The sequence below is a fragment of the Chelon labrosus genome (assembly GCF_963514085.1).
Source record: "Chelon labrosus genome assembly, chromosome: 12".
In the NCBI taxonomy this organism is placed as follows: Eukaryota; Metazoa; Chordata; class Actinopteri; order Mugiliformes; family Mugilidae; genus Chelon; species Chelon labrosus.
Window position 1 is genome coordinate 30,058,535 of NC_140345.1, and position 24,537 is coordinate 30,083,071.

The 24,537-nt window shown below is 50.8% G+C and overlaps 2 protein-coding genes across 3 annotated transcripts; both read left to right on the forward strand.

Annotated features, from left to right (window-relative positions):
• The first annotated feature begins 78 nt into the window (after positions 1-78).
• Positions 79-16,625, forward strand: pogzb (pogo transposable element derived with ZNF domain b). 2 transcript variants are annotated; one of them, XM_084557197.1, is made up of 19 exons: positions 79-582; positions 3,294-3,412; positions 3,504-3,584; positions 3,677-3,891; positions 4,023-4,116; positions 4,213-4,392; positions 4,474-4,587; positions 5,141-5,357; positions 5,432-5,580; positions 6,204-6,304; positions 6,392-6,538; positions 6,826-6,960; positions 7,042-7,235; positions 7,490-7,633; positions 7,870-7,929; positions 8,001-8,113; positions 12,571-14,178; positions 14,258-14,294; positions 14,385-16,625. In XM_084557197.1, exons 2-19 carry the CDS (start codon positions 3,298-3,300, stop codon positions 16,621-16,623), a joined length of 5,943 nt encoding a protein of 1,980 aa, XP_084413323.1. In that variant the 5' UTR covers positions 79-582; positions 3,294-3,297; the 3' UTR covers positions 16,624-16,625. The 2 variants fall into 2 exon arrangements, with proteins under 2 accessions (XP_084413323.1, XP_084413324.1); XM_084557198.1 differs by lacking the exon at positions 79-582 and adding an exon at positions 2,935-2,980.
• A 1,144-nt stretch (positions 16,626-17,769) lies between these two features.
• On the forward strand, positions 17,770-24,463 carry selenbp1 (selenium binding protein 1). The gene is made up of 12 exons (XM_084557216.1): positions 17,770-17,863; positions 18,734-18,787; positions 18,873-18,985; positions 19,251-19,436; positions 20,380-20,500; positions 20,589-20,771; positions 20,884-21,065; positions 21,357-21,435; positions 23,471-23,592; positions 23,671-23,763; positions 23,869-23,987; positions 24,073-24,463. The coding sequence occupies exons 1-12, from the start codon at positions 17,860-17,862 to the stop codon at positions 24,233-24,235; spliced, it is 1,419 nt and encodes a 472-aa protein (XP_084413342.1). The 5' UTR covers positions 17,770-17,859; the 3' UTR covers positions 24,236-24,463.
• The last annotated feature ends 74 nt before the right edge of the window (positions 24,464-24,537 follow it).

Genomic DNA, 24,537 nt, shown 5'->3' on the forward strand with positions numbered 1-24,537 from the left:
ACAGGAACATAATATAATTTTCTTGTAGTTTTTACAGATTTGAAGATAAACATCGTTGTGTTGTTTTTCTCGTGTGTTTTATTGAATGTTGTTGTTTAATTAAACCTTTAATTCATTAAATCCGGTTTCGTTTCATTTTTTTCAGCTCGTCTTCGTGACGTCACACAACGTGGCCACTCCCCCCGCCACAAAACAACCAAATCAAAATGGCGTCTTTTCCTGTGAGTGGCTGCTGTTTTGGCGCCTCCAGGCCACCGTGCTGACGCGGTCTTCGCCCCCTGTGATGTCTACCGGGGGCTCCGGTGTACCGGGGATTCACCGGCCGCTGCACACCGATTTAACGTCTACAACCTGCAAACCCGCGGCTCACACCGGACTTCAGTTTCTCCAGAAAAAATTCCAGCGACCAATGAGAGGCGCCGCTGTCTGAACGGGAAGTGACGCAATCTTCATGCGGGCCAATCAGCGGCTCTGACACAGACGGTGGGCGGAAGACCCGCCCTCCTGCTCGTCGAACCGGAGCGCGCTTGGAGAAGAAACGTGCAAACCCGTCCGAGCTCCGCCGCCCTGCTCCAGCAGCAGGTAAGACCGGCTCAGTCCGGCTCAGTCCGGCCCGGTTCGGTTCGGCTCGGTCCGGCCCGGTTCGGCTCAACACGCAGCATTGAGGAGGCGCTCGGTTTGGAACAGCTAACTGCTGCCGGTGGGGCGGTGCAAGCAGACAGTGAACCAAACGCACCGCGGCTGCGCTCTGAGTCCCGGTTCTGGTCCCGGTGACCCGGCTTCAGCTCCAGCTGTTTGACCGGAGCCCTCGGTGTCTCCGTACCGGACTGGGCGGTTGTTTCCGCCGAGACGGGAGCGCTTCGGTCGGTTTAAAGAAACAAAAGCCCGGAGCGCAGCTGGAGGGGCGGAGCGCCTCCTGTGGCCGCGACGGAAACTGCACCCAGACGTTTAAATTAAACTTTATTTACAGGTAGAGACACTGTCCTCTACAGAGACACTGTCCTCTACAGAGACACTGTCCTGTACAGGTAGAGACACCGTCCTCTACAGAGACACCGTCCTGTACAGGTAGAGACACTGTCCTCTACAGAGACACCGTCCTCTACAGGTAGAGACACCGTCCTCTACAGAGACACTGTCCTCTACAGAGACACCGTCCTCTACAGAGACCGTCCTCTACAGGTAGAGACACCGTCCTCTACAGAGACACCGTCCTCTACAGGTAGAGACACTGTCCTCTACAGAGACACTGTCCTCTACAGAGACACCGTCCTGTACAGGTAGAGACACCGTCCTCTACAGAGACACTGTCCTCTACAGAGACACCGTCCTGTACAGGTAGAGACACCGTCCTCTACAGAGACACCGTCCTCTACAGGTAGAGACACTGTCCTCTACAGAGACACCGTCCTGTACAGGTAGAGACACCGTCCTCTACAGAGACACTGTCCTCTACAGAGACACCGTCCTGTACAGGTAGAGACACTGTCCTCTACAGAGACACTGTCCTCTACAGACGTTAAATTAAACTTTATTTACAGGTAGAGACACCGTCCTCTACAGAGACACCGTCCTCTACAGGTAGAGACACTGTCCTCTACAGAGACACTGTCCTCTACAGACGTTAAATTAAACTTTATTTACAGGTAGAGACACCGTCCTCTACAGAGACACTGTCCTCTACAGACGTTAAATTAAACTTTATTTACAGGTAGAGACACTGTCCTCTACAGAGACACTGTCCTCTACAGGTAGAGACACTGTCCTCTACAGAGACACTGTCCTCTACAGACGTTAAATTAAACTTTATTTACAGGTAGAGACACTGTCCTCTACAGGTAGAGACACTGTCCTCTACAGAGACACTGTCCTCTACAGAGACACCGTCCTGTACAGGTAGAGACACCGTCCTCTACAGAGACACCGTCCTCTACAGGTAGAGACACCGTCCTCTACAGAGACACTGTCCTCTACAGAGACACTGTCCTCTACAGACGTTAAATTAAACTTTATTTACAGGTAGAGACACTGTCCTCTACAGAGACACTGTCCTCTACAGGTAGAGACACTGTCCTCTACAGAGACACTGTCCTCTACAGAGACACCGTCCTGTACAGGTAGAGACACTGTCCTCTACAGAGACACCGTCCTCTACAGGTAGAGACACCGTCCTCTACAGAGACACCGTCCTCTACAGAGACACTGTCCTCTACAGACGTTAAATTAAACTTTATTTACAGGTAGAGACACTGTCCTCTACAGAGACACTGTCCTCTACAGAGACACCGTACTCTACAGGTAGAGACACTGTCCTCTACAGAGACACTGTCCTCTACAGAGACACCGTCCTCTACAGGTAGAGACACCGTCCTCTACAGAGACACTGTCCTCTACAGGTAGAGACACCGTCCTCTACAGAGACACTGTCCTCTACAGAGACACTGTCCTCTACAGGTAGAGACACTGTCCTCTACAGAGACACTGTCCTCTACAGACGTTAAATTAAACTTTATTTACAGGTAGAGACACTGTCCTCTACAGAGACACTGTCCTCTACAGAGACACCGTCCTGTACAGGTAGAGACACCGTCCTCTACAGAGACACCTTCCTCTACAGGTAGAGACACCGTCCTCTACAGAGACACTGTCCTCTACAGACGTTAAATTAAACTTTATTTACAGGTAGAGACACTGTCCTCTACAGAGACACCGTCCTCTACAGGTAGAGACACCGTCCTCTACAGAGACACCGTCCTCTACAGGTAGAGACACCGTCCTCTACAGGTAGAGACACTGTCCTCTACAGAGACACTGTCCTCTACAGAGACACTGTCCTCTACAGGTAGAGACACCGTCCTCTACAGAGACACTGTCCTCTACAGGTAGAGACACCATCCTCTACAGAGACACTGTCCTCTACAGAGACACCGTCCTCTACAGGTAGAGACACCGTCCTCTACAGAGACACCGTCCTCTACAGGTAGAGACACCGTCCTCTACAGAGACACTGTCCTCTACAGACGTTAAATTAAACTTTATTTACAGGTAGAGACACTGTCCTCTACAGAGACACCGTCCTCTACAGGTAGAGACACCGTCCTCTACAGAGACACTGTCCTCTACAGACGTTAAATTAAACTTTATTAACAACAACATTTAACTTTACAGTGATTGTTATTATAAATAAAGTTAAAACGGTTTAAAGGCTGATCATCTGTAGAAGAGTCAGATTTAAACATTTTATGGTTCAGATCAACATGATGACGCCTTTGTCTTCATCCTGGTTTCCATAGCAACATGGACACGGAGTTGTTTATGGAGTGTGAGGAGGAGGAGCTGGAGCCATGGCAACAGGTGGACGACAGCGTGGAGGAGGACGACATGGACTTCATGGACGGCTACGGAGAGCCAGGTGAGACACATGTTGTCTCTTTCTCTGTGAGGACTGCCAGGTTACATCGCCATGGTAACGGATGCTGCACATCCACCCTGTCTTTCTGCAGTAGAGGACTCCCGGTCTCCTCCCCCTGCCCCTGAGACTCCGCCCCCCAGGACTCCCTCACCTGTCCCACCTGCTCCAACAGGTACCTGTGTGTCCAGATGACCACAACATCACTGTTTAATACAATCTGTCCCCGGTCGTCATGACGACATGTTTGTGGTTCTTCATCCTCAGTTTCATCACATGTCCACATCATCTCCTCCTCTGTGGCTCCTCCTCCTCCTCGCCACCCTGTCGCATCCCCGGCCCCGCCCCCGGCCCCGGCCCCGGCCCCGCCCCTTATGGCTCAGGCTCCACCTATCTTCCTGACACAGACGACAGGTGGAGCCTTTCTCCTCCCAGCAGCCCCCGGGACAGGGAACGCCCGGCCCATCCTCCTCGCCACGCAGGTACAGAAAACAAGCGCTCCCTCTGCCTGACCCTGGTCAGACAACTCTTTGTTTGTTTACCAGCTGATGATCAGCTGTTGGCTCCTCTCAGTGGCGTCCTGACCACTGGTGTGCGTTTGTTTTGTGTACAGGGTTTCCCAATGCAGACGATGATGAACCACGGGACCCCTCTGCTGCTGAACCTGCAGCCGGGTCAGACGGTCCAGCCGCTCACCCTGATCCAGTGTGAGCTGATCAGTGATCAATAACTAATAATTAATGACTAATAGTTAATAATTAATCGTCTGATGATCGATGACGCGCCGCTCTCTCTCCTCACAGCTCCAACTCTGGGTCAGCTGGTCCGGCCCAGTGTGGGCGTGTCCCCCATCCTCCCCCAGGGACAGGCCGTCCAGACGAGGCCGACCCCCGTCTCCTCAGGCCACGCCCAACCAGGCTCCGCCTTCACCGCCATGCGGCTCCCTGCTACACTGACTATCCGCACCAGCACGCCAGGACCGGGTCAGCTCAGGGGGGGTCCTGGGGAGCGGGGGGGGTGGGTGTGGGGGCGTCAGAGCACTGACTGGTGTTTTGTGTCTCCAGTGAACCTCCAGATGACCCAGTTGAGCGGAACCAACTCCCTGAAGCTGGCCGTGTCCCCCGCCCTCCCGTCTGGTTCTGCTAACGGCGTCACCAGATTCACTCCGATCCGCAGCGGTACGACTACGACAACTCATTAGGGACACGAGAACTTTGATAGAACGAGGTTCTGTCTAAGTTCTGCTCACATCCAAACACATGAAATAGATTCAGCTACTTAAAAGTTTTAATTTCATAAAAACATTTTTTCCACAAGTCCTGAAAGTCGACAAAGAGAAACCAACCAATGTATGAGACTAAATGAGCCAATATTACATATCAGAGAGGAGCTCCTCCATGTGTTCAGAAGTGTCTCCATCAATATAATGAGACTCAGGTGTGGTTCAGTTCCTGGTTTAGTTTCAATAAATCAGGGATTGGTCTCAGTCTGATCTTCACAACACATGTTTGTGGACAAAGGAGCTTTCTGAGGAGCTCAGAGAAAGAGTTGTTGTTGCTCATCAGGGACCGTCTGTCCACAAACATCCAAGCTGTTAATGTTCAGGTCTAAAATATAAAACATCTCATTGACCTCAAGTTCTGTCTTCACTCAAAGAACTAAACTAGGAACCAGAAGTTCCTGTTGGTCAGATCTCTCTGTCCATCATTTCACCTTCAGTCTGGTCCTCAGCTCCAGGTCCGGGTCCGGGTCTGGGTCCTGGTCCCACCTCCTCCTCGATGACCTCTCCTCTGACCCCTGACCCCTCCAGGGTGGTGATGAGCGTGGAGGAGTTCTACTACGGGACGTTTCAGGGAGACCTGAGTCTGAGGAGGCCACACCCACTGGGAATCAAGACCTCCACCTTCACCTGTCAGATCTGCACACACCTGGCAGAGAACAACCTGAGGTAGTACCACCAGCACCTGAACACACCTTGACACACCTGAACACACCTCTAGGTTTACCTGCGTGTGTGTCCAGGTTGATGCAGCACATGCTCCAACACTCAGAGCTCATCAGTGGAGGAGGTGATGACAGGAAGTGCTGCAGGTTCTGTTACCGACAGTTCTCGTCTCCGGCTCAGCTCCAGAGTCACCAGGACCTGGTCCACGGCTCCACCCTGTCCCCAGGTAAGAACCACACCTGGGGAGATACCTGTGTCATCTCTGTCCTGCTGACCCTATTAACCTGGGATGTACCTGTCTGTCTCTACCTGTCTCTCTGTACCTGTCTCTCCACCTGTCTCTCTGTACCTGTCTCTCCACCTGTCTCTCTCTACCTGTCTCTCTGTACCTGTCTCTTTCCACCTGTCTCTCTCTGCCTGTCTTTTTCCACCTGTCTCTCTCCACCTGTCTCTCTCTACCTGTCTCTCTGTACCTGTCTCTTTCCACCTGTCTTTTTCCACCTGTCTCTCTCCACCTGTCTCTCTCTACCTGTCTCTCTCAATCGTCTCTCTCTGCCTGTCTTTTTCCACCTGTCTCTCTCTACCTGTCTCTCTGTACCTGTCTCATTCCACCTGTCTCTCTGTACCTGTCTCTCTCCACCTGTCTTTTTCCACTTGTCTCTCTCTACCTGTCTCTTTCCACCTGTCTCTCTCTACCTGTCTCTCTGTACCTGTCTCTCTGTACCTGTCTCTCTCTACCTGTCTCTCTGTACCTGTCTCTCTCTACCTGTCTCTCTCTGTACCTGTCTCTCTCTACCTGTCTCTCTCCACCTGTCTCTCTCTACCTGTCTCTCTCTACCTGTCTCTCAGCGCTGTGTCGTATTTGTGAGTGGGCGTTTGAGAACGAGCCGGCGTTCCTAAACCACATGAAGTCAAACCACAAACCAGGAGAAATGCCCTACGTCTGCCAGGTGAGTGTCTGACCTCTGACCTCTGACCTCTGACCCTCCTTGGCGTCTGTCCTCGGTCTAACCTCAGGTGTGATGACCTCTCTGCAGGTGTGTTCGTATCGCTCGTCCTTCTACTCGGATGTCCTTCAACACTTCGCCAGCTTCCACAGAGACTCTCGCTTCCTGCTGTGTGTCTTCTGTCTGAAAGTGACCAGGAACCCGGCCAGCTACCAGCAGCACCTGCTCCGCCACCAGGTACCTGGACAGGTGGTCCCCAGACCAGACCAGACCAGACCAGACCAGAACAGACCAGATTAGACGAGACTAGACCAGAGTGGACGAGAATAGACCACAAGAGACCAGACCAGATCTGACTAGACTGGACAAGACCAGACTGGAGGCAAGACCAGATTAGACTAGACTAGTGGAAACTGGACCAGACAGAATTGGACCAGGTCTGACTAGACTAGACTAGACTAAATTAGACCGTCTGATGAGTCTGAACATCCTGCAGCTTCATCAACATCCTGAACTCATTCCAGATCAACCAGGCCTTCCACTGCAACAGGTGTCGTCTTCAGTTCGTCTTCCTCAAGGACAAAATGCAGCACAAACTAGAAAACCACCGTAGCTTCCGCCGGCCCGCCAAGCTGGAGGGACTGCCGCCAGGGTCAAAGGTCAGCAACCACCTTCAGCAGCTGGCCCTCTCCAGAGCTCAGCCATCTTAGTGTCTGTCTCATTGGTCCGTTTGTCTCCAGGTGACCATCAGGACCTACGGGAAGAGCCGGCCTCTGGTGACAACAGCAGGAAGTCGTCTCCTCCAGAGCCCCGCCTTCATTGTCCAGCCAATCATCATCAAGACAGAGCTCAAGACGTTTCCTCTCCAGAGAAACGCTGCGGTCAACAAATCACCGCGTTCCCCGACCAAGAGACTGCTCAGAGGACACAACAGGTGAGACAGAGACAGTTGAGACAAGTGAGACATAGACAGATAAGATAGATACAGGTGAGACAAATGAAACAAGTGAGACACAGACAGGTGACATATGGGAGACAGAATCCAGACGATCTGATGTAGAACCAGATTATTCAATGATCATCTGGTCCTGGATCTAGTGTCTGTGTTTGTCCTGAAGGTGGCACCAGAGGACAGCTCACTCTGTCCTCTGATGTCCTTTAATGTCCTCTGATGTCCTCTCTCTCCAGGAGCTGGTCATGTAACCGGTTGTTGTGTCTTGAATGTGGAACTGACGCCTCAGACTTCTCGTCCCACTACCCGACCTACGTCCACTGTCTCCTGTGTCCCTACAGCAGCTGCTGCTCCAGAGCCTACGCCACCCACATGATCCAGTAATCAGATTACTGCTGCACTCACATTACTGTAGGACTAATCAGATTACTGCTGCACTCACATTACTGTAGGACTAATCAGATTACTGCTGCACTCACATTACTGTAGGACTAATCAGATTACTGCTGCACTCACATTACTGTAGGACTAATCAGACAATGATTGGTCAGTGATTGGTTGTTGGTCAGTGATTGGTTGTTGGTGATTGGTCAGTGATTGGTTGTTGTCATTCCAGCCACCACGTCCCTCGCTCTGAGGACAGACTGGTCCCTCTCCACAGACGTCCTCCTCCATGGTGAGAACCAGTCATGTTATTGATCAGTGATTGTTCTATGATCAGTTTTCTGATGACGTTTCCTCCTTCAGTCCGTTCCTGCTGCGATGTTCTCAGTGTGACTTCAGGCCTCAGACAGCTGATCACATGGCTGCCCACCTGCTGGTCCACCCAGAGCACCACAGCGCCATCTGCTGCTCCCGGAGTAAGACTGCACCACCCCGCAGACACCACCACAGACACCACCACAGACACCACCACAATCACCACCACAGACACCACCACAATCACCACCACAGACATCACCACAGACACCACCACAATCACCACCACAATCACCACCACAATCACCACCGCAGACACCACCACAGACACCACCACAGACACCACCACAATCACCACCACAATCACCACCACAGACACCACAGACACCACCACAGACATCACCACAGACACCACCACAATCACCACCACAGACACCACAGTCACCACCACAGACACCACCACAGACACCACCACAGACACCACCACAATCACCACCACAGACATCACCACAGACACCACCACAATCACCACCACAATCACCACCACAGACACCACCACAATCACCACCACAGACACCACCACAGACACCACCACAATCATCACCACAGACACAATCACCACCACAGACATCACCACAATCACCACCACAATCACCACCACAGACACCACCACAATCACCACCACAGTCACCACCACAGTCACCACCACAGTCACCACCACAATCACCACCACAGACATCACCACAGACACCACAGACACCACAGTCACCACTACAGTCACCACCACAGTCACCACCACAGACACAATCACCACCACAGACACCACCACAGACACCACCACAGACACCACAGTCACCACCACAGTCACCACCACAGTCACCACCACAGACACCACCACAGACACCACCACAGACACCACAGTCACCACCACAGTCACCACCACAGACACAATCACCACCACAGACACCACCACAGTCACCACCACAGTCACCACCACAGACACAATCACCACCACAGTCACCACCACAGTCACCACCACAGACACCACAGTCACCACCACAGTCACCACCACAGTCACCACCACAGACACAATCACCACCACAGTCACCACCACAGACACCACCACAGACACCACAGTCACCACCACAGTCACCACCACAGTCACAGTCACCACCACAGTCACCACCACAGACACAGTCACCACCACAGTCACCACCACAGTCACCACCACAGACACCACAGTCACCACCACAGTCACCACCACAGTCACCACCACAGACACAATCACCACCACAGTCACCGCCACAGACACCACCACAGACACCACAGTCACCACCACAGTCACCACCACAGTCACCACCACAGTCACCACCACAGACACCACCACAGACACCACAGTCACCACCACAGTCACCACCACAGACACAATCACCACCACAGTCACCACCACAGACACCACAGACACCACAGACACCACAGTCACCACAGACACCACAGTCACCACCACAGACACCACCACAGTCACCACCACAGTCACCACCACAGAGACCACCACAGTCACCACCACAGACACCACCACAGACACAATCACCACCACAGTCACCACAGTCACCACCACAGACACCACAGTCACCACAGTCACCACCACAGACACCACCACAGACACAATCACCACCACAGACACCACAGTCACCACAGACACCACAGTCACCACAGACACAATCACCACCACAGACACAATCACCACCACAGACACCACAATCACCACCACAGTCACCACAGTCACCACAGACACCACCACCACAGTCACCACCACAGTCACCACCACAGTCACCACCACAGACACCACCACAGACACAATCACCACCACAGTCACCACCACAGACACCACAGTCACCACAGACACCACAGTCACCACCACAGTCACCACCACAGACACCACAGTCACCACAGACACCACAGTCACCACAGACACAATCACCACCACAGACACCACAATCACCACCACAGTCACCACAGTCACCACCACAGACACAATCACCACCACAGTCACCACCACAGACACCACAGTCACCACAGACACAATCACCACCACAGTCACCACAGACGCAATCACCACCACAGTCACCACAGACACAATCACCACCACAGACACAGACACAATCACCACCACAGACGCAATCACCACCACAGACACAATCACCACCACAGTCACCACAGACACAATCACCACCACAGTCACCACAGACACAATCACCACCACAGACGCAATCACCACCACAGACACAATCACCACCACAGTCACCACAGTCACCACAGACACAATCACCACCACAGTCACCACCACAGTCACCACAGACACAATCACCACCACAGACGCAGTCACCACCACAGACACAGTCACCACCACAGTCACCACAGACACAATCACCACCACAGTCACCACCACAGTCACCACAGACACAATCACCACCACAGTCACCACCACAGTCACCACAGACACAATCACCACCACAGACACCACAGTCACCACCACAGACACCACAGTCATCACCACAGACACCACAGTCACCACAGACACAATCACCACCACAGACACCACAGACACCACAGACACAATCACCACCACAGTCACCACCACAGACACAATCACCACCACAGTCACCACCACAGACACCACAGTCACCACCACAGTCACCACCACAGTCACCACAGACACAATCACCACCACAGACACCACAGTCACCACCACCGTCACCACCACAGTCACCACAGACACAATCACCACCACAGACACCACAGTCACCACCACAGACACCACAGTCACCACAGACACAATCACCACCACAGTCATCACCACAGACACCACAGTCACCACAGACACAATCACCACCACAGTCACCACCACAGACACCACAGACACAATCACCACCACAGTCACCACCACAGACACAATCACAGACACAATCACCACCACAGTCACCACCACAGACACAATCACCACCACAGTCACCACCACAGACACCACAGTCACCACCACAGTCACCACCACAGACACCACAGACACCACCACAGTCACCACCACAGACACCACAGACACAGTCACCACCACAGTCACCACCACAGACACAATCACCACCACAGTCACCACCACAGACACCACAGTCACCACCACAGTCACCACCACAGTCACCACCACAGTCACCACAGACACAATCACCACCACAGACACCACCACAGTCACCACCACAGTCACCACCACAGTCACCACAGACACAATCACCACCACAGACACCACAGTCACCACAGACACAATCACCACCACAATCACCACCACAGCCACCACAGACACAATCACCACCACAGTCACCACCACAGACACAATCACCACCACAGTCACCACCACAGTCACCACAGACACAATCACCACCACAGTCACCACCACAGACACCACAGACACCACAGACGCCACCACAGTCACCACCACAGACACCACAGTCACCACCACAGACACCACAGTCACCACCACAGACACCACAGTCACCACCACAGACACCACAGTCATCACCACAGACACCACAGTCACCACAGACACAATCACCACCACAGTCACCACAGACACCAGATTTACAGTTTAACTAGAAAACAGCTGCTTGAGTCAAACCAGATCAGACTGGCTGACGCTGCCTCCCTCTAAACCCCCTCGTAGCTGTGACAACATCCAGCTGTTAGGCCAAAGTAAATAAAACTGACGCCACGAAGGAGGAGTAAACAGGAGAGGGAGCAAAGTACCAGAAACTAAGTGTTTATAGATACAAGAATCTCAGAGTAAAGTTCATAAACTTTATCTGTAACTGAGTCGACGTCTTGAAGGAGCCTCTAAAGAAAAATATGTCAAACATGTGAAACATGAATTTACTGGAAACACTTGACAAGACTTTATAATGAAACCAGCTGCTGTTAAGTTTAAGAGGTTATTTCTAACTATGAGAGAAATCTTAAAACTAAGTTAAACCTCAGATATTCTAATCATTGTTTAACACTTCCCGTTTGTCTTTTCGTTAATTATTAACTGAGAGGCTTTTAGATTCAGGATCTCTGCAGCTCTCTGACAAAGAACTGACTCAAATGAAAGAAGATATTTTGATATTTATCTTTAAAGGCACAATATAATGAGTGTATAATCAGCTGCTCTGAACCTCATGTCTGCATCTGGAGTTTGGTCCAAACTCGAGATGTCCCAGTCAGTGTCAGGCTTCAGCCAAAACAGATCTTTAGTTATTAATTTTACCAAAACCACGTCCCTGTAGCGACTTCTTCTTCTTCTGTTTTAATGGTGGTTGTCTAGCGTCAAAGCTGCTAACCTCCTCTAAAACAGAAGAACCAGAATCCATTATCTAACCACGTGTGCTGTGTAAATGAAGGTAGTCAGCTGTTCCAGTCGACTCTAGGAGAATAAAAGGAAGACAAGGAAAGACTTTAGGAAGCTACAGGAGACCAACTCTAGGACATTTAACATCAGAGAGAGACTGTCCTTTGTCCAAACCATTTGTCTCAGTGTTAATTTTGTTGCTGAATGACTTCAGGATGTTTAACATGTTTGTTCTTTTTTCTTCAGCTTTTGTTGAACCTGACATCCAGTTCTGCTACAGTGAAGACCAGGAACCTGACCACAGCAAGGACTTTCCTGACCCATCCTGGAGGTCGGCAGATAGTTGGAAAGCACCGGTGGAGAGCCAAGAGTCCTCCATCGTCCCCTTCACGGAGACCAGCGGACCTAACCATTACCTGTCAAAGAACAGTGACGCCATCGACTTCTTTAACCTGGTCTTCCCAGCCGAACTGATCAAGCTGATCACTGACGAAACCAACGCTCACGCCAAGACCTCCCGGTTTCTGGGCTCCTGCTGCCCGGGCTGGTTTCCCGTCACCACCCACGAGATCAGAGGTTTTATCGGCCTGGTGGTTCTGATGGGGATCCAGAATCTGCCCGACCCGCAGCACTACTGGTCTTGGAGTCACTATGACAACAGCTACACCTTCTACCGAGCCATGAGCTTCAAACGCTTCAAGCAGATCGCTACCAACATCCGCATGGGCAGCTTCGCCACAGACGAGTACCGTGGCACCGGCGACACCAGTGACCCTCTGCACATCTTCAGGCCCATGCTGGACATCCTGGGCAGGGCTATGTGGGACGCCTATCGGCCCAACTGCTGCCTCACCATCGACCGGGCGCTCCTGCCCAGTCTGGAGGAGGGGAACCCGAAGACCCAGCCTCAGGTGTGGCTGCTCTGTGACTCCAAGTCTGGCTACTGCCACCGCTTCTTCATTCAGGTGGTGGAGAACGTGATCCAGGCGCCTGGTTTCACAGTGGTCCCAGAGCTGGTGAAGGGTCTGGAGGACAAACACCATCAACTCTTCCTAGCAAGTTCACTCACATCTGTCCCACTGATGCAGAAGCTTCTGGATCAGGGTATCTATGCCTCCAGCTCTTTTCCTCCACCCAACCCCATCCTGCCCAGAGAACTGTGGGACGAGGGCCGGTTGGAGAAACCCGGGGACTTCCTACAAAGGCAGTATGGCCCCCTGCTGGCCACTCGCTGGAGAGACACCAAAGAGATGGGCTGCCTGGCGACTAATGCAGCTCCCGGTGAACCAGACACTGTTTGGAGGCGATCTCAGACCAAAGTAGGGGGGCTGGACCCCATTGACCGGCCCATGGCCTTCCGTCTGTTGCAGGAGAACATGCGGGGAGTCGACATCTGTAAACAGCTGCTAGCTTGCAACCCGCTGGGAGGAATCCCCCAGGACAGACACTGGCGCAGCCTCTTCTGGTTTCTGGTCAACTTGAGCATTGTCAATGCCTTCATTCTGCTGCGGGAGAGCCGCAAAGAGAACCCCCCTGCCTGGGTGCAGGACGGCCTGTTTACTCAGGTCAACTTCCGCAAGCGTCTCGGAAACCAGCTCGCCAAGTGCGCCCAGAAGTACTTTGAGACCATGGAGATCGCCAGCGCGCGCAAGACGAGGGTGGAGGTGGCAGGCGAAGCTGTCAAACAGAGACACAGGATGTCAAAGATCAGCTGCATCTCAAAGAGGTGCAAGAACTGCAACAAGAACAACGTCCGCCACGAGAGCGTCTATGGCTGCGTCATATGTAAAGTCAACCTGTGCAAACAGCCGAGCTGCTTCTGGGAATATCACGGCCTGTCACCTCTCAACAAAGGTTGGTATCTCACACCCAACCATCAGTACAAGTTGGTTTATTTATGTATTAATGGTGGTGTGTTTGGTGTTTTTAACAGGATCGACCAAAGTTGGATTTCTGAAGGACACGATAAGGTACATTTAAGTTCCTCTCTTTGAATTCTTTGTCTTTATGGTCTGTTAGAAGTTGTTGTGGTTTCATGTCATAATGAATCTTTACTGCAGCGGCGCCATGGAGGTCGACAAGATTGAGGGCAACGTGGACGAAGACATGGCTCCTGTGGAGGACACAGACTTTTCAGATGAGGAGAAACTGGATGATCTGGACGCCGCAGAAGAAACCGCTTTTAAGGAAGGATTGAACAAAGATGTAAAACGTCCAGTGTCTCTCTCACCCTCGACAACAAACGACCAACTGGCCTCTAGAGATCGTGAGGATGTCCTGACCGCCCGCCAGCTGAGGATTGGCCTGGTTGCTCTGTGCGGTGGACTCCGCCAGGCCTCACGGGTCTTCTCTACTGACACCCGGCTAATCCAGTCCTGGCTAAAGGAGGCCCAGAAACATCTGAAGCAAACTGAGCCGCAGCATAAGGTCGATGTCGGTGGCGAGGAGCGCTTGGTGGAATGGGTGCTGTCCATGCGTGAGCAGCAACTCCCAATCACAGAGAGCAACCTCTTCCACAAAGCCTCCACGCTCAAGAAGAAGGGAGGCTTTGCTGACTCGTTCCGGATCTCCTACGATTGGGCGGTGAGCTTCCTGCTGCTGCACCGTTTGGGCGTCCGGGCTGTCGGCAGGTGCACGTCCCTGCTTCACTCCCTGCCTCCTTCCCTGGAGCCCAAGGTGAAGTCCTTCAGGGAGTTCACCCAGAACGTCTTCCAGGTCCACGGGCTGACAGAATCTTCTGTAGCGGCGATGGACGAGTTGTGTCTCTTTCTGGATGTGAGACTCGCTCAGGACGAGTCTCAGCGCTCGGAAGCCCTGGAGCTCTCTGGGTCGGTACCTCTGGTCACTGTGTTCCTGGCAGCGCTGGCCGATGGTACCGTGCTGAAGTCGTTGGTGCTGGCCAGCAGGGATCTGGAGCAAAAAGCACGGCCAGGGTTCATCATCCTGGGCACCGCTCCAGACCTTTTGTCAGCAGAGGAGGTCTTAGATCTTTGGACTAAACAGGTCTGGCTGCCACATGTGTCTGGTCCGGCTCAGCCCAGGAAGTCGATGTTGGTCTTGGACCGACACCGGGAACATATGGGAGATCGGTTCCTGGCGTCTATCAGTGGGTCGGGGACGCTGCCAGCCGTGATCCCCGGAGGATGCTCCGTCCTTCTTCAACCTCTGGAGGTTTGTGTGAAGCCGGTGCTGCAGCGCTACCTGATTTCACGCTGGTCCACGTTTACCAGACGAAACCCAAAGGAGCTGGAGGAGGCGTCGCCGCAACAACTCCTAACCAACGTAGCCCAGCTCCTGGTGGACTGGTTAGAGGAGGCCCTGACTCACCTGAACAAAGTCCCACAGCTCTGGAGGAAGTCATTTAACCTGACTGGACTCCTGAGGAAGACCGAGGAGGAGGAGAAGAAGGTGACAAGTGAGAAACCAGAGAAGATTCAGTCAGACCTCATGAAGATGCTGACGGAGATCCTGATGGACGCTGAAACTTTACAGGTAGATTCATCTGATCTCCTGGAACTGGAGGACAAAGAGGACGAAGGTGACAGACAACAAGGAAGACAAGAACCAGAGACACCAGAGGACAAACAAGAACCAGAGACCTCAGAGGACAAACAACAAGAACCAGAGACCTCAGAGGACAAACAACAAGAACCAGAGACCTCAGAGGACAAACAACAAGAACCAGAGACCTCAGAGGACAAACAACAAGAACCAGAGACATTAGAGGACAAACAACAACCAGAGACATTAGAGGACAAACAACAACCAGAGACCTCAGAGGACAAACAACAAGAACCACAGACATTAGAGGACAAACAACAAGAACCAGAGACCTCAGAGGACAAACAACAAGAACCAGAGACCTCAGAGGACAAACAACAAGAACCAGAGACATTAGAGGACAAACAACAACCAGAGACATTAGAGGACAAACAACAACCAGAGACCTCAGAGGACAAACAACAAGAACCAGAGATATTAGAGGACAAACAACAAGAACCAGAGACCTCAGAGGAGGGCCAGGAGGACAATAATAAAGAGAAGGAGGCAGGGGACAGACAGGAGATGAAGGAGGAAGGTAGGACAGAGGACACAGAAAACGAAGTAGAGGAGACAGAGAAAGACGGTGAAGAAGACAGGATGAACTGTGGGGAGAAAGAGGAGACAAAGACACTAGAGGAGGACAGTGAGGAGGAGGGGGAAAAGTTGACAGAGGAGGACATCAGGGAGAGACGAGAGACCAGGATCGTGATTGGAGAAGACGTCGGGGATGAGTGGAAGATAACGATGAAGAGTTGAACTGAAGGAGAGGAGGACAACAGAATGGACGAGAGCTGAGTGGACAGTGGAGACGTCGTCCCTGTGGACAGTTCAGGGGATGAGGTCCAGGTTCAGCTCCACGACCAATAACTATTCATCGGAACCAGAACCAGAACTTTAGTTTTAGTAACACGTAGAAGACGTCTGTCTCTGTGTCAGCTGACCTGGAGGTAACCAATGAAAGAACGGATATCCTGACCAGCCAATCAGAGTCCAGATCCAAACACAGAACCATAAACAACCAGATTAACGAGTCGTGGCTAAAACCATCAACCATGAACTAATTCTCAAAACTAAAGAATAGTTTAAACTTAATTTTACTGAGTGATCTGAACCCTGGGGGTCTGAACATAAACTGGTCCTGAACCCTGGGGGTCTGAACATAAACTGGTTGTCCGGTCTGAGCCCATTCCTGATCTCAGACCAGTTGTTCAGGTTCTGACAGGCCGACGGTCGGTCGGTGGTCAGAGGTTTACAGCTTCGTCACGATTATTTTAAACATTAATAATCATTAATATTTACAAAGAGAGAAACCTGAAAACTCAACCTATCACTGAGACGCTTCTGATTGGCTGGTCTGTTGTGACGGATGGGTCAGTCACATGACCACGATGTTCTGACCATATTTCCTGTTTATGTTGTAGATCACGTTTTGTTTTTCTGCTGCTCTTCAGAATAAAATAAAATAGAAACATTTTATTTTTTATTTGTTGTTTCTGTATCTGTTTCAAAATGTCCAAACTCTGAAACATAAAACAGAGACAGAAGGACGTCTTCCGTCCTCTGTCCTCCAGCCGTTTGTTGGACACAGTCCATGTTGCAGGGGGAGGGAACTTGGAAGTCGGAGTTTGAGGGCAACAGGAAAATCAGTGTTGATGTAAGACGGGGCCCCTGGGTGCAAACATGTGACCGGCCCCAGACTCAGAGCTGCCATGTTGAGAGGCTCCCTGACTCCGTGGGGCCCTGACTCCGTGGGGCCCTGACTCCTTGAGGCCCTGACTCCTTGAGGCCCTGACTCCGTGGGGCCCTGTATCTCTTGTTTAGGTTTTATGTTGGGCTAAATGAATGTGTCTCTGGGCGCTGGAGGGTTAAGGTTTTTCAATGAGCTGTGAAGCCCCACCCCTCCTCTCTGATTGGCTGATGGACAATCATGAAACCCCAGAGATTCTGGTGTGAGACGGTTCAGACCTGCAGAATCAGACCAGGAGTTCAACCATGGGTGAGTTCATGTGTCTTTAACTCTGCTGCTGCTGCAACCCGTTGGATCAGGTTTTTCTCATGTCTGGTTGGTGACCTCTTGTTCTGTTTCAGTCCTTCACTTTTGAACCGAATGCATTTAGTTTAATAAGGAGCACTTGATTTCTCTGCAGGAGTTTTACAGAGTCTTAAATAACTTTTAAATCTTTATTAAAAACAACAGCAGCACTTTTTATGCATGTTCACGGGCTGTTGCTAGGGCTTTCTGGACGGTTGCTAGGGGTCAAGCAGAAGGTTGCCATGGTTTTTAGATAATAGGTTTTGCAGCAGTGCGTTCAAGGACAGGTCTAACGTAATCTAGATACAGAATAATCTGGATGGATCTGATGATAAGAGTTAAATCAGTGACTCGGAGACGAAGCAGAATCTGACCAGCGTTATTAATTATTGATGAGTTATTATTAATCATTGATTAATTGTTATGGTGGAAGAACAAACGGCTCCTTTAACGAGTTTATGGTTATATAACAGCTGGTCCAGGTCACATTCGTTCACATGAATCTACAACCGGCTGGACTTGCTCCAGATCTGGTTGATTAGTGGATCAGAGTCCAGATTCATGTCCGTACCTGGACCTGGTCTGATCTGAAATCTAGAACCTAGACTCTGTTTCTGGAGTCAGTACAAACTGACTGAACTCGTCGATTACTATGATCCATTTAACTGTAACACTGAGGTGGACCAGAGGATATGTGGTTCTGGGTGTGTCCAGAGTCCTATGAAGCTCTGAGGTTTGTGTCTGATCGTTAGAGATGAACCTCGTTATTCTGCTCTGAAACTCTTCAGTCATTCCTCGGGTGGAGTTGTTGACCTCTGACCTGTTTTTTCACAGCCAACTGTTCAGGATGTGGACCGGGTTACCGCAGCCCGCTGGATGCCATGAAGGGTGAGAGTTCAGTCCATTCGTTGGAACGAGTCCAGGGTGAGTTCAGAGCTGGGACCTAAACTTCATCATGAGCTTTTTATTGAAGGTCCCAGAGAGGAGATCGTCTACCTGCCCTGCATCTACCGCAACACCGACACCCTGAAACCAGACTACCTGGCCACCGTTGACGTCGACCCCAAATCCTCCACCTACTCCCAGGTTAGGGTCCTGATCCGTCAGAATAAACCAGACCCTGGTTCTTCAGGGGTCAGGTCTTTGCTTTTTGCTGCTGCTGCTTCACTTTACTTCTCCGATACTTTGCCAACATTTCCTCCTCTTCTTTTTCTTCTTCTTCTTTTTCTTCTTCTTCTTCTTCTTCTTCTTCTTCTTCTCCTTCTCTCTTCGGGTCTTTCTTTTCGTGTCTTGGACCTGCAGGATTACTTTTAAAGGTCTGGATCTATACTAATCCGTTAACTGGCCTCAGGTGATCCACCGGCTGCCGATGCCGAACCTCCGTGACGAGCTGCATCACTCTGGCTGGAACGCCTGCAGCAGCTGCTTCGGAGACGCCTCCAAGACAAGAAACCGTCTGATTCTTCCGTCGTTGATCTCCTCCAGAGTCTACGTGATCGACGTTGGGACGAATCCCAGAGCACCAAGAATCCACAAGGTACGAACGGCACCGAGACTGTAACCCAGACCACGATGTGGAGGTCAGGGTTCTGGTTCTCGGAGAACTCAACACAGTCTCTTGAAGCACCAATAAGAATCACAGTCATCTCAGGACTCTTTACAGAACTCAGAACCAGAACCTCCTTTTAAAAGGAATAAACCTGGAGCAGAATAGCACCTGTAACATCATGGGACGTCCCCCAGCAGCCTCGACCTATATCAGCTTTATCAGAAAGGTTTAAAGCAGAGACTGGGAGCTGGTTCCAGAGGAGTCCAGCCGCTGAAGACTTTAACAGTCCAGGTTCTTATCTCTCTGCTGCAGGTCACGTAGCGGATGATTAACATCTCTGTTTATTGTGACTGGAGTCTGAATGTGGTGACAACAATAGAGACAGGAACTACAGGGACAGACGTTTATGTTTCAAGAAAAGTTTTTGTTCGACTCGTTTCACTGGTGATTAGAAAATTATGAGATTATAACTGGTGAGAAAAACAGCTGTTCAAAGAAAATAAAACTGAAGCAAGAGACAAAGAAATGTGTGGGAGTACGAAGGGGAGGAAGAGGAGGGAGGAAGAGGAGGGAGGTTCATTCAAGGTTCAGACTGAATGATAAACACAGCTGTCCTTTAAAAGAGGAGACTTCTGATTTGTTGCTGATGTTGGACAAGAACAATCTGTTGGTTCTGATAAACATCCAGAACACGTATGAGGTCTCTGGGGTTCTGTTCGCATTAGATTGGAAGATTATTGGCACGGGTTGGGAGTCCAGTCGGACCCGGAGGTGGGCCGGTGCAGTCAGCTGTAACAGCTTTAATGAGGTGGTCCAGAGGGAGCTGGTCCTGGGGTTCTGGTCAACTCCTCAACTAATTACCTGGTCACTGTCTGGATTTCATGAATAATCCTTTGTCTGAGGTTCTGTTGCGGTTCTGTTGTGTCTTCAGATGGTAGAACCTGTGGATCTGTTCTGGAAGTGCGGCCTGGCGAACCCTCACACCAGCCACTGTCTGGGCAGCGGTCAGATCATGATCAGCTGCATGGGAGACCCGTCTGGCAACGGCAAAGGTAAGACCTCCACCAGGACCGCCTCAGAGAGTCAGGCCGGTACCAGAACGCTCTGGTTTTAGCGAAGCACCTGGTTCTGTCTTCTCAGGTGGTTTTGTTCTTCTGGACGGTGAGACGTTTGAGGTGCTCGGTAACTGGGAGCACCCGGGCGAAGCAGCACCATTTGGCTATGACTTCTGGTACCAACCCAGACACAATGTGATGATCAGCACCGAATGGGGGGCTCCCAAAGCTCTGGTTGATGGTTTCAATCCTGCCCATGTCAAAGAGGGTGAGTCGGGGTCGGGTTTCCTCCCAGGCTTCATCCTGACCCAGCTGTGCTTTTTGCAGTTGGCTCTGAAGGGTTCTAGGTTCTGACTTGGTCCACTGTTGTCGTGTCCCAGGCCACTACGGCAAGTCTCTGCATGTCTGGGACTGGACCACTCACAGGAAGCTGCAGACTCTGGACCTGGGGGAAGACGGCGCCATTCCTCTGGAGGTCCGGTTCCTCCATGACCCGAGCGCCACCGAGGGCTACGTGGGATGTGCTCTAGGGGGAACTGTCTTCAGGTTCTACAAAACTCCGGTCAGTACCACAGGGTTCTGGTCCCAGTGAGACCCAGATCAGGGCTCTTGTGTTTTGCTGTTGGTCAAGAATCGGCAGAACTCTTCTGTCAATCAAACTTCCCCTGAATACAAACGTTTTCAAAATTGTTTACTTAAACTTGGCTCATGCTAATATGCTAACACTTTCATGATCAGCACAGCGACCATTATAGCTGTTGGACATTAGCTTGTTAGCTTGTGTACATGTTAGCATGTAGCTGCTCAGAGCTGCTAGCACGGTTCCAGCCTCATTCTGGTCTTTGTGTCACAGAAAGGAGACTGGGCTGCAGAGAAGGTCATCAGTGTCCCCTCTAAGAAGGTGGAGGGATGGATGCTGCCAGAGATGCCAGGTCTGTCTCACCTGTCTGTCTCACCTGTCTGTCTGACGTCTCACCTGTCTGTCTGTCGCAGTGTTTCCCCTTCCATTACATGAGGGAGGTCAGAGGTGGGCTCCATGCTCGGCTAAAGGCTAGAGCTACACAAGCACTGCTACCTAGCCTGCTGCTAATTAATGTACGCTCACTTGACAGTAATATGGATGAGCTGAGAGTCAGAACTACACGTGTGCTTTAAAACAACAATAACATTGTTTAACAGATCTACAGCAACAGGTAAAACTTAAAGTGTGGACTGAGACTGTGAGAACTGTCCTAATAATAAACCCTGAACCAGCTCCATGCTACATGCTCGCTCTGCTGCATCCAGACTGAAGCTGGACGGATATTAAACCAGCACATGTGGCGTCGTCTTCAGCACCATCACATGGTACCGGCAGAAGAGCGTGGGACCCACAACCATTAAACGTTCTGTGATCAATTTGAGGGCTGAACGATTTGGGAAAATAATCTAATTGCGATTTAATATGCGATTTTTTATTTATTATTTTATCCTTTTTTTTTCCCAACAAAACATAATGAATGATTTAAATATGAACAACACAATATTAGATACGTTCAGTGTAAATGTTCTTCCCATAGGCTGGGCCTATTTGTTAGAATTAAATTAAAAGATGTATGACTTGAAATAAATGATTTTTATTGAACTGCTCGTTACAGAAACATCTGTAGCTTTGTCACTGAGCATCTAAAGGGAAACTACTGTTGTTTACAACCTGGACCTTATTTCTAGCATAAAATATCATCGTTTACTCACCAGTATCACTTTGGTTTCATTTGCACTTGTTCAGGAGATATTTAGATCAGTGTATATCCACATAGCGGGAGTGGTCAGGGCATCGAGACGCAGCCTCTAAATAACATTATCTGCTGAGAAACTCCTTCATTCCTCCAATACTTTATGAGACGCTGGTGCTGTCCCCCTTGAGTCTGGAGTTACGTGTTAACATCATCCTGGATGATGTCTTCTGACCTCTGAGCGGCGCGCGCACCCGCGACGGTCGGCTTGTTTACCAGTATCCACTATAGGACATCTGCAGGACATCTGCAGGACAGCTATAGGACATCTGCAGGACAGCTATAGGACATCTATAGGACATCTGCAGGACATCTATAGGACATCTGCAGGACAGCTATAGGACATCTATAGGACATCTGCAGGACATCTATAGGACATCTGCAGGACATCTGCAGGACAGCTATAGGACAGCTATAGGACATCTGCAGGACAGCTATAGGACATCTGCAGGACATCTATAGGACATCTGCAGGACAGCTATAGGACATCTGCAGGACATCTGCAGGACAGCTATAGGACAGCTATAGGACATCTGCAGGACAGCTATAGGACATCTGCAGGACAGCTATAGGACATCTGCAGGACATCTATAGGACATCTGCAGGACATCTGCAGGACAGCTATAGGACATCTGCAGGACAGCTATAGGACATCTGCAGGACATCTATAGGACATCTGCAGGACAGCTATAGGACATCTGCAGGACATCTGCAGGACATCTGCAGGACCTTGGGACCAGAGTTATCAGGAGACAGGACACCCCATCAGACTCGTACTGTCAGGGACACAGGAACAGTTTCCACCTTCAGTCCATCACTGACTGGATCTGAAGAACTTCAGGTTTTATTGTTTAACATTTTTTTCTATTTTGTTCTTTGTAGGTTTTGTATTTGTTTTATTTATCTGGTGTTGTTGGTCGGTCTAAACATGACCAGGGACATCTGGACTCTACACGATGACAGTCCTCTGCTCTCTGTAACACACACACACTGTCTGTCTGTCTGTCTCCTGTCTCACCTGTCTGTCTGTCTCCTGTCTCACCTGTCTGTCTGTCTCCTGTCTCACCTGTCTGTCTTCTGTCTCACCTGTCTGTCTGTCTCCTGTCTCACCTGTCTGTCTGTCTCACCTGTCTGTCTCCTGTCTCACCTGTCTCACCTGTCTGTCTTCTGTCTCACCTGTCTGTCTGTCCAGGTCTGATCACAGACATCCTGATCTCATTGGACGACCGTTTCCTGTACTTCAGTAATTGGCTGCACGGTGACATCAGACAGTATGACATCACAGACCGGAGGAAGCCCCGATTGGTTGGCCAGGTCTGAAGACACCTGCCAGATGATGAAAATGAACAGGTGACTCCTGAGACATTGAGACTTGTCTCCTGTGTGTTCCAGGTGTTCCTGGGAGGAAGTATTCTCAGTGATGGACCAATCAGAGTCCTGGAGGACCCAGAGAACCAGGAGCAGCCCCGTCCCCGCATCATCCAGGTACCAGTCTGGAAATGGAGACACACACCCATCTGTCTCTCTCTCCGTCCCTGTTTGTCTCTCATCAGTCTCCATCTGTCTCTCTCTGTCCTGTCTGTCTCTCAGGGGAAGCGTGTCCCTGGAAGTCCTCAGATGCTGCAGCTCAGTCTGGACGGTCGGAGACTTTATGTGACGACGTCTCTGTACAGCGGGTGGGACAAACAGTTCTACCCCGACATGATCAGGTACTGATCCGACTGGACACCTGTCCTGTGTCTGTCCTTGTACCTGTGTCCTCACACAAGTGTCTCCTTGTGTCTCTGTGGTCAGAGAGGGCTCGGTGATGATGCAGATTGACGTGGACACTGTCAGCGGCGGCCTGTCCCTCAACGAGGACTTCCTGGTGGACTTTGGTAAAGAACCCGACGGCCCGGTTCTGGCCCACGAGCTCCGGTACCCGGGAGGAGACTGCACCTCAGATATCTGGCTGTGAGGACAGAACGCTGGGACGCTGGGACGCTGGGACGCTGGGACCCAGGACGGGACCAAAGTCCATGAGAACAATCATTTAACCTTTTAGATCAAATCCTAAACATTGATGTTTGTGTCTGAGGATCATTAAAGTGATTGAACATGGATTTAAACGTTGATCTTTCTCTTCTCTTCTCTGACTCACATGTGTTTATTTCCTTTAAATAAACTCCTGATGAAAACTGCTCTGTCCTCTCCTCATTTATTTATTTATTGGTTCGTTCATCAGCAGCGCTGCTGTGCTCAGTGTCCCCAGCAGGTGGC

What these genes read in the sequence shown, in the direction of transcription:
- pogzb (XM_084557197.1), top strand. Translation starts at nt 3,298, where the DNA reads ATGGACACGGAGTTGTTTATGGAGTGTGAGGAGGAGGAGCTGGAGCCA. An exon ending in CACCAGCACGCCAGGACCGG is followed by an intron (nt 4,393 to 4,473) that starts GTCAGCTCAGGG and finishes TTGTGTCTCCAG; the next exon opens with TGAACCTCCAGATGACCCAG. An exon ending in CGGCTCCACCCTGTCCCCAG is followed by an intron (nt 5,581 to 6,203) that starts GTAAGAACCACA and finishes CCTGTCTCTCAG; the next exon opens with CGCTGTGTCGTATTTGTGAG.
- selenbp1 (XM_084557216.1), top strand. An exon ending in AGCCCCGATTGGTTGGCCAG is followed by an intron (nt 23,593 to 23,670) that starts GTCTGAAGACAC and finishes TGTGTGTTCCAG; the next exon opens with GTGTTCCTGGGAGGAAGTAT. An exon ending in TTCTACCCCGACATGATCAG is followed by an intron (nt 23,988 to 24,072) that starts GTACTGATCCGA and finishes CTCTGTGGTCAG; the next exon opens with AGAGGGCTCGGTGATGATGC.